This window comes from Mastomys coucha, unplaced genomic scaffold (genome assembly GCF_008632895.1).
Source record: "Mastomys coucha isolate ucsf_1 unplaced genomic scaffold, UCSF_Mcou_1 pScaffold15, whole genome shotgun sequence".
In the NCBI taxonomy this organism is placed as follows: Eukaryota; Metazoa; Chordata; class Mammalia; order Rodentia; family Muridae; genus Mastomys; species Mastomys coucha.
Window position 1 is genome coordinate 105,964,545 of NW_022196897.1, and position 10,427 is coordinate 105,974,971.

Below are 10,427 nucleotides of genomic sequence, written 5' to 3' on the forward strand. Positions count from 1 at the left end.
AGAAATCCACCTGCCTCTGCCTCCCAAGTGCTGGGATTAAAGGCGTGCGCCACCACTGCCTGGCATAAAAGGTTTTTGATAGGTAACAAAATAGTTATCTTCTCTAGGTCTACATCTGCTATTAGAGTATACAATAATAGACTATTGGATAAGATATTAGTCCTGTGTGACTTGATAATAATGACCCATAAAATTTTCCTTGTTCTTTAAATATTTACAAAACATATACATTCTAAGTGAAAGTTGACTCTGACATTTTCTGATTATAAAAATGTATGTTTCATTTTCATCTCAGCTCTAACTATACACAATTGGAAACACACACTGTGACACGGCTAGGGAGCTCCATGCTGGGATGCCTTTTTAACTATGTGGCCATACTGTGAAGAAGCCCATGAAACAGTAATCAAAATCACATTTAGGAATGAGAACTTTCCTAAGACAGTCTCACTGTGGAGCCTTGGCTGACCTAAACTCACCATATAGATCAGAGTGGCTTTGAACTCACAAAACCCACCTGTTTCTGCCTTCTTAATGCTGGTGTTAAAAGTGTACAGTACCATGCCTGGCCCAGGAATGAACTGCAGAGTGAAATTAACTATATGGAACACATTAGTTCACAAGAACATTCAAATTCAAAATAAATTCTTCTCAAATAAAGATCCTAGCAGTGCTCTGTAAAAGCAGCAAGAGAGTAAGGCTGAAAAGCTCAGATCTTGAAAACTGATGTCACACTGACACAGGTCACCAAAACACCCAACCAATCACATCAATACTCCTCACTTATCCTGGCCCATCACCTGTTCTCTCCCACGCACTGCTTAGAAATAGCAGAGAGAAGAAAAGAATCACATTATAGGGGCTGGGAAAGATGGCTCAGCGATTAAGAGCACTAACTGCTATTCCAAAGGTCCTGAGTTCAAATCCCAGCAACCACATGGTGATTCACAACCATCTGTAATGAGATCTGAAGCCTTCTTCTGGTGCATCTGAAGTCAGCTACAGTGTACTTAGATGTAATAATAAATAAATCTTTAAAAGGAAAAAAAGAATCACATTGTACACACTGTGTAAAACAGAAAACACCATGTCTACTCCATCTCTCCCCAAGTAAAAAATACCATACTTTGTTCTATTACTAAGTGATAGAGATGACCCTTAGATAATATCAAAATGAAAAACTTATAATGTGAATCATCTTCATTTAAGAAAAAAGTATATAAAATGCAAATGTAAGAGGAGCACGTCAAGGGCTGGTGAGATGCCTCAGCAGTTAAGAACACTTATTGTTCTTCCAGGAGTGGTTTGATTTCCAACACCCACAGGGTGTCTCACAACCATCTGTGACTCCAGTTCTAAAGGTGTGCTGGCTAATTTTATGCAATTTGCTACATGCTAGAGTCATATGAGGGAAAGCAGTCTCAAATGAGAAAATGCTTCCAGTAAGATAGCACTGCAGGGAAGCTTGTAGATTATTTTTATAATTAGGGATTGACGTGGGAAAGCCCAGCCCATTGTGGGCGGTGCCATCCCTCAGCTGGTGGTCCTTGGTCTATAAGAAAGTAAGCTTAGCAAGCCAGGAGGAGTAAGCCAGTCAGCAGCACTCCTCAATGGCTTCTGCATCAGCTCCTGCCCTGTTTGAGTTTCTGTCCTAACTTCCTTTGATGATGAACAGTGACATGGAAGTATGAGCCAAATAGACCTTTTTCTCCCCAAGTTGCTTTGGTCATGGTGTTTCACCATGGCAAAGTAACCCAAACTAAAGCCCAAACCAACACTCGTTCCTGACCTCAGCAGATGCCAGGCTTAGACATAGACATACATGTAAGCAAAATATCCATTATATATAAATTAAATAATTTTTTTTTTTTTTTTTGGCTTTTCAAGACAGGATTTCTCTGTGTAACCTTGGCTGTCCTGGAACTCACTCTTGTAGACCAGGCTGGCCTTGAACTCAGAAATCCACCTGCCTCTGCCTCCCAAGTGCTGGGATTAAAGGTGTGCACCACCACTACCAGACCTTAAATAAATATCTTAATGGGAAGAGAAAAAGGACACTTTTGCTGGGTGTATTTGTTTAAATATGCTTGGCTTAGGGAGTTGCACTATTAGGAAGCATGGCCTTGTTGGAGGAAGTGTATCACTGTAGGGGTAGGCTTTGAGGCCCTCCTTCTAGCTGCTTGCAAGACAGTCTTCTATCTGCCTTTGGATCAAGATGTAGAATTCTCAGTTCCTCCAGCACCACACCTACCTGGATGCTGCTGTGCTTCCTGCCATGATGATAATGGACTGAACCTCGGAACCAGTAAGCCAGGCCCAGCTAAATGTCCTTTCTAAGAGCTGCAGTGGTCATAGTGTCTCTTCACAGCAGGAAAACCTTAACTAAGACACTGAACATGGTGGCAACAGTCTGATCCCAGCACTCTGGAAGACTGCAGCAAGAGAACTGCAAATCTGAAGCCACTGAGCTACACAGTTGAGACTGTCTCCAAAGCAAACACAAAACCAACACTGAAAAAACTCAAATGCAATATTATCTCAATTTGTTAGACAGACTTATTATATCAATAGCCATATGGGAAAAAAGTTCTCTCACTTAGGCCACTCAGACCCAAGGTTTGTTGACTCTCGGCTTTATATTGTTATGTAGTAATTATAAAGAAATAATTATATAAAATAAATTCACTTTGGGATAAGCATGAACTTATCCCAAACACTTTAACATATAAAACTTTCAACAGCAAGCAGCAGAGTCCAATGGAAATAAAATTATATTCTAATATATGTTATTATTATTCTCTGTGGGGCTGCATTTATGTTTTCAGGAGTACAGCTGTCTTTGCATTAAACTTTGACCAGGTTCTCTCTGTAACAAAGACACTTTAAGGCAAACTTAGCTGAACTTTGGAAAGGCTTGTTAATTGCTACCCTACAGAATTGATTCAGTGGCCATGGATGAACAAAGCTAGTAACATTTACTGACTGCCAGTCAACAGCAAGACAGCTTTCAACAGATATACAATCTAGATGTACAGTTTCTTCTGCTCAAGAAGTTGCTATAAAATTTATTGTCATGCTCTACATTAGTGGTTCTCAACCTTCCTAAGGCTGCGACCCTTTAATACAGCTGCTCATGTTGTGGTGACCCTCCAACCATAAAATTATTTTCATTGCTATTTCATAACTGTAATTTTTCTCTGTTATGAATCATAATGTAAATATCTGTGTTGTCCAATGGTCTGAGACGACCCCTGAGAGGGGTCATCTGACACCCCCTCTCAAAGCAGTCGTAAACTAGGTAAACCATGGCAAGAACAGAAGAAGTTGTTACTTAATAATCTTCTCTGTCTCACACCTTTGCACACACTCCATATCACCATCATCATGCTAATTTCACATATCTTAGGCTGTATTAAAATAATGTTACTCAAGGCGCTATCCACACTTACTTCTGACATTTTCAAATCCATGATGAGTAAAAGCAAAGACTAAGAGAGAAAAAACAGCATGCATAACTACAAAGACGGTTGGTTACCTGGTAGTCGGGTTTTGTAAAATAATCCAAAGAGGAAATATGGTCAAGAAAGGTGCTGAATTCTGGAGGGAGGTGTTTCAACATGAGCCTGTGGTCATATCTCTCCTTAATGGAGCCTACTTGCTCCTACAAGGGAAAGAGAACAGGAACCAAAGTCAGCCTTTCTCAGGAGCCATGGACAGCACACCAACAATTAACACTGTCAAGATTGAAGTGGGCTCCAGAATCAGTGTGCTATAAAGTCTGAAGCAAGAATCAGTGCCCACTAATGGCTTTACATACAGAGCTTCAAAGTGGCAAGGGAAGATAATATAATGCAGAGCTAACATTAACATGGAGTCTGCCAGTGAACTGAGAGTCCCCAAGAGCTCTTTAAACTGGGTCTACTATCCTTTTTTTTAAAAAGATTTATTTATTTTATGTATGTGGTGAGTACACTGTCACTGTCTTCAGACACGCAGAAAAGGGCATTGGATCCCATCACAGATGGTTGTGAGCCACCATGTGGTTGCTGGGAATTGAACTCAGGACCTCTGGAAGATCTCTTAACCACTGAGCCATCTCTCCAGCCCTCTACTATCCTTCATCAACATAGTATTTCTAGTTTTCTAAACAAAATAAACTGGTAATTGAAAACTAAAAGCTATAATTGACATCAGAAGAAATGTTGTTTTTATAAAATGTATCTATTCTCAATATACATAAAAATCATAATTATCTAATATCAGTTGACAGAAAGAAATGTATATATTGTGAGGTAATAAAGTTGCTCTGAGTTTAAATTTCATATATAAGTGGATTTTCTTAAAAATTTGAAATAGGGATTACAACTAAACAAGTAACTCAAATACAAAAATTATACACCTATGCAAGGGATATATGTGATTTTTTTTTTTAATAGTGCTAGGAATTAAGTCCAGAGACTTCCACATGTTATGGACACTGTACCACTAAATCACACCCTTGTCTATTCTGCATGATATCTCAATACAAGAAACTATTATATAATATTTACTAAGTATATTTTCAACTGAGAAATTTTGTTTTGTTTTGTTTTTCAAGATAAGAGTTTCTGTTTAATCCTGGCTGTACTGTCCTGAAACTCACTTTGTAGATCACACTGGCCTCAAACACACAGAGAGTTCTTTAAACTGGGTATACTATCCTTCATCAACATAGTATTTCTAGTTTTCCAAACAAAATAAACTGGTAATTAAAAACTAAAAGCTACAATTCACATCAGAAGAAATTCTTCTGCCTCCGCCTCCTGGGTACTAGGATTAAAGGCATGTACAATCAATTTCCCAGATTAAGAATAAATTTTTATTCTTTTCCCTATCAAAATTGACTTTATGATTCAAAATTACCTTGTCTTTTATTTTCCTCCAAGGCAGTTGACCAACCACAAACTCCACCAACATGTAGAATAAAGACCAAAGGTCATCATGTCTTCCCATTTCCTTGAGAAATAAAAGAGAATTCATTCATATTATATTACCAATTCTTCTAAGTATATCACATTGTTTAAAGCCACTAAATATATTCCCATAAATCATCTGGTAAACATCTATATGTCTGCATAGGTGCATATCAATCAAAATGCACAATATACATAGATTGTTTTGATATAAATATTCTACCTAGACATGTAGTTCAGTGGTAGAGTGCTTGCTGAGTGTGTGTAAGACCCTGGGTTATATTCAACACCACAAACCCAGCTACCACCAAGAAGCATAAACAACATGGGCTGCGATCAGCATAGCTGGAAGAATAACTCCTAACATGCAGAAGGCCCTGGGGTCTGACACCTAGTACCGCATTAAACAGGGTGAGGCAGTACATGCTATAATCCCTGGACAGGAGAGAGAGAAGAGGGATCAGAAGTTCAAGGCCATCCTTGCTATTTAGTGAGTGTACTGGCTGGTTTTGTGTGTCAACTTGACACAGGCTGGAGTTATCACAGAGAAGGGAATTTCAGTTGGGGAAGTGCCTCCAAGAGATCCAGCTGTGGGGCATTTTCTCAATTGCCCCTTGTGGGTGGTGCCATCCCTGGGCTGGAAGTCTTAGGTTCTATAAGAGAGCAGGCTGAGCAAGCCAGGAGAAGCAAGCCAGTAAGAAACATCTCTCCATGGCCTCTGCATCAGCTCCTGCTTCCTGACCTGCTTGAGTTCCAGTCCTGACTTCCTTTGGTGATGAACAGCAATGTGGAAGTGTAAGCTCAATAAACCCTTTCCTCCCCAACTTGCTTCTTGGTCATGATGTTTGTGCAGGAATAGAAACCCTGACTAAGACAGTGAGTTTGAAGCCAGCCTAAAACATAAGAGATCCTATCTTTAAAATCAGCCAATAAAGCCGGGCGGTGGTGGCGCACGCCTTTAATCCCAGCACTTGGGAGGCAGAGGCAGGCGGATTTCCAAGTTTGAGGCCAGCCTGGTCTACAGAGTGAGTTCCAGGACAGTCAGGTTTATACAGAGAAATCCTGTCTTGAAAAACCAAACAAACAAAAAAAAAAAAAAAAAAAAAAAAAAAAAAAAAAAAAAAAAAAAAAAAAAGAAAAGAAAAGAAAAGAAAAGAAAAGAAAAAGAAAAAAAGCACTGACTGCTCTTCCAGAGGTCCTAAGTTCAATTCCCAGCAACCACAGGGTGGCTCACAACCATCTCTAATGGGATCCAGCACTTAGAATTACAGTCATCCCAAAAGCAGATGCCTATACACCAACACAGAAACACACTCACTAATAGCCAGGACAATATGTCTCCACTAGCAACCAGCAATCCTACTACAGCAGGCCTCAAGTAATGCAATATAGCTGAAGCATAAGACAAAGACTTTAGGGGCTGGAGAGATGGCTCAGCAGTTAAGAGCACTGACTGCTCTTCCAGAGATCCTGAGTTCAAATCCCAGCAACCACATGTTGGCTCACAACCATCTGTAATGAGATCTGATGCCCTCTTCTGTGGTGTCTGAAGACAGCTACAGTGTACTTACACATAAATAAATAAATCTTTTTTAAAAAAAAGAGATAATAGGAATGTAGCTCAATGACAGACTATTTGTTTACTAGAAAAAAGGCCTTAGACTCTACTGCCAGCATTGCAAAATTTCTATTCATCCACTTATTTATTAATTTTAAAAATTTTGTTAACTTTTTAAATAAAAATGTTGCAAATAAAAGAATTCACACCAAAAATATCCAAATCCAAAGACAATTTCTAAAAGTAAAGATAAGAATAATCCTAAAAAGATTCTTTTTTTCTTTCACTCAGAAATAAGAAAAATAATGCTATTTGGGTTTAGACTATTTATTGCTTTTGCTTGCAGTGTGGGGTTTAAACTATGATAGTTAAGAGCTTTACCACTGAGTTACATGTCTACACCCTCTTGTTACAAAAAAAAGGGCTTGATGCACAGAAATTATATATTATAAAGAAAACAATCTCTGCATTCCATTAGATACTGACAATATTATATCCACTATTAATTGTCTTTACTATATTTGAGGTATGTGTGTACGTGTGTGGGTTCTTATGTGCCATGGTAAGCACGCAGCGATCAGATAACTTGCTGGAGTTAGGTATCTTCATCTACTATGTGGATTCCAAACATCAAACTCAGATTGTCTGGCTAGGCAGTTAAGTACTTTTACCTAACACGCCATCTCAATGGCCCCAACCCACAAATAATTCCTTAGAACAGAATCCAGGTATTTTATTTCTTCAAACATCTATATTTTATTTTCACTACTAATACATAATTAAACAGACATATTCCCAACAGACACACTTAGTGGTTGCGTTTTCTGGCAAATGCACCTTCATTTTCTATGCAGCTGCCCATATCTGTCATCCACTATATATCTTACCATGAATTAGTACTATGGATTCCTTTAACATCAGCATTATACAAAACAGTGAATTACAACAACCATTCAGGTAAATGTATAACTATGAAAGGGACCCTCAGCTCCTGAGCACTTTTTATGCCTTTGAACTAAACTATGAAGATATTGGTCTAATGCAAGCCATGAACATGCAGTTATAATGACCTTTGATCAGATACATACCCTGTTCCGATGAGCATTGATTGATGCATAACGAACTGTCCCTCGAAAGCCTGCCACAGCACGAGGCTACAATAAACCACACAGTAATAAGAACATAAACAACAAAACATTTTTTAACATAGAATAAAAAAAGCAATGGCAGAACATTACTGTCATAATAATATGTTATTATAGTAATTTTATAGTGAAGTTATGGAACACTAGAGAATGGGATGGGCAGTGGTGGCGTACACCTTTAATCCCAGCACTTGGGAGGCAGAGGCAGGCGGATTTCTGAGTTCAAGGCCAGCCTGGTCTACAGAGTGAGTTCCAGGACGGCCAGGGCTATACTAAGTCACAACTTAAAACACTGATGTTTTAGTTATTTTACTTTGGTCCTCCTCTCTCTATATCTTTAATTTCTATTTATTTGTTAATTAACTTATTTATTTATTGAGAGAGTGAGTTTGTAAGTGAGTGTGTGTGTGTGTGAATGTATGTATGTGTGAGAGTGTGTGAGTGTGTGAGTGTATGTACGTGTGTGAGTATGTGTGTATGATTCAGGGTGGGGCATGACGAATACTACAGTGTAAATGTGGACATCAGAGGAACTGGTTCTTTCCTTCCATCATATGGGTCTTGAGGATTGAACGTAACTCAGCAAGCTTGATGATCAGTGCCTTTATCTACTGAGCCATCTCACAGGCTCATTTATCTATATTTTAAAGTATGATGACATGATGGGCATTTAACTTGGGAAATGTAGCTCAGTGATAGTACAATCGCCTTCTATGTGCAAGGTTTTTGGTTTGATATCAAGAAATACACACACACACACACACACACACACACACCATCAGATGAAATATACACAGCTCTGTACATTAAAAAAACCAAATGTTTTCATTGACCCAGAATCATGCCAAGTAACAAAACATCACAGTATATACATTAACGCATGGGTACAAATACATGTAAGAATATGAAGAATCACTATATAATCTGAAATGCCAATCTCACCATATCTTGGATATTTTATTCAAATTTAATTTGAAAGAGATTGCAACTGTACTTTACCTGCATAAGCAATTTACGTTAAAATTAAAGTTTTTGGATACTTATATTAGATAGTACAGATGAAGCTAATCATGATCATAACTTTGGACAATATAACACCAAATAAAGTCCAAATGCTATTTGGTGTCTTGCCTTCTTTTTTTTTTTTTTTTTTTTTCCCCCAAGACAGGGTTTCTCTGTGTAGTCCTAGCTGTCCTGGAATTCACTCTGTAGACCAGGCTGGCCTTGAACTCAGAAGTCCACCTGCCTCTGCTTTCCAAGTGCTGGGAATAAAGGCGTGCACCACCACTGCCGGGCCGTATCTTGTAGTAGATCTTAAATCTACTACAGTTTCTTTTATCACTGATTTTTTTCTAGCTCAAAACTTTATGCTTAAAACCTCTGCTTAGAGCAGATACCTACTCAGACATATTAATTGTCCTAATGTAGAGCATTCTTTTACCTAGAGAAAAAGACTGTTAAACACATGAAGTATTATAGACATGACCAGAGAAGAATCTCTTCTGGCATACCAGTCAAGATGTCAAATACACAAAGTGTTGTGTGCAGCTGTGGTGTTCTGTGATGGTCTCCATTTGCTGTAAAGAGAAGCTTTTCTGATGAGTGGTAAAAGCTATAGTTATCTGTGGGTCTAAGGATAAGACTTAGATTGCAATAAAAAAGTAATGCCAGTCCAGCAAAGTGGCAGTAATCAATTCTTTTTTAAGGCCCATAACCTCACTAGCCCAGGAAACAGACTAGGTTTCCAGTACTGGGAATAATTTCCTTCCTGTTGAGTGGGCCTTAAGTCCAATTAGGCAGTGTTGGTTGCCACTGACATGTGAGTGCCAGTTCTCACACCTTTATACATATCTTGCCATGATGGTAATTGTCATGGTTCACAGTGTTGCGGTTGGTTTGACTGTTTAATTGTTTTTCTCCCTTGGCAACCTGCAGCCTGCATTGTAATTTTTGGAGCCATGGAAGCTACACTAGGGATTAATAGATTGTGAGGATCCCAACCTCACTGGCCGAATCTACATCACAGCTTCTGCAGCTATGGCTCATGGGACATCATGGATGAGGAAGAATAACAGTAAGTAGGATGTGAGACAGTTCCTTATAAAAATGGCTACATAAATAAGACTGGAACAACACCAACATCAATGGATCTATTAAAGTGAAGTGGGGATATTTCATGAGGTTCCCACCCTACACAAAGAACTAAAAGGCAACTACTGATGAGGAAAGAACTAGACTCTCCCTAGGATGAGCCCCCTGATTGGTTGTCCAATGCAGAGTGGTCAGATTTGAAGCCATATTCACACAAGCAACAAAAATAGACTCAATAGATTGTGCATACATATGCATATGTGTGTGACAAATATAATCAAAGAGAAGGCTATCTCAAGGCTATCCTTGAGATGGGCGCATGGCAAGGGTTTGAGGGAGAGTAGCTGGCAGGAGCTGAGAGAGGAAAGAAAGGGGAGAAGTGAAATAATGCTCTTTCAATTAAAAAACATTTTTTCAGAGCTGGAGAGATGGCTCAGCAGTTAAGAGCACTGACTGTTCTTTTGAAGGTCCTGAGTTCAAATCCCAGTAACCACATGGTGGCTCATAACCATCTGTACAGCTACAGTGTACTCATATACATAAAATAAGTAAATAAATCTTAAAAAAAAAACTAAAAAAAAAAATTCATTAAAAAAACAACAACACGCCGGGCGTGGTGGCACACACCTTTAATCCCATCACTTGGGAGGCAGAGGCAGGTGGATTTCTGAGTTCGAGGCC

At 38.8% G+C, this 10,427-nt stretch overlaps 1 protein-coding gene across 6 annotated transcripts in view; it reads right to left on the reverse strand.

Moving 5' to 3' along the window:
- The window catches only part of Ttbk2 (tau tubulin kinase 2), a 121,440-nt gene that overhangs the window by 35,691 nt on the left and 75,322 nt on the right, over positions 1-10,427 (reverse strand). For all 6 annotated transcript variants that reach the window (XM_031371576.1, XM_031371575.1, XM_031371577.1 and 3 more), the window contains 3 exons: positions 7,599-7,664; positions 4,903-4,995; positions 3,536-3,661 (listed from right to left, as the gene is read on the reverse strand). In XM_031371576.1, the coding sequence (XP_031227436.1) occupies positions 3,536-3,661; positions 4,903-4,995; positions 7,599-7,664 (285 nt within the window). The remainder of the gene's footprint in view (positions 1-3,535; positions 3,662-4,902; positions 4,996-7,598; positions 7,665-10,427) is intronic.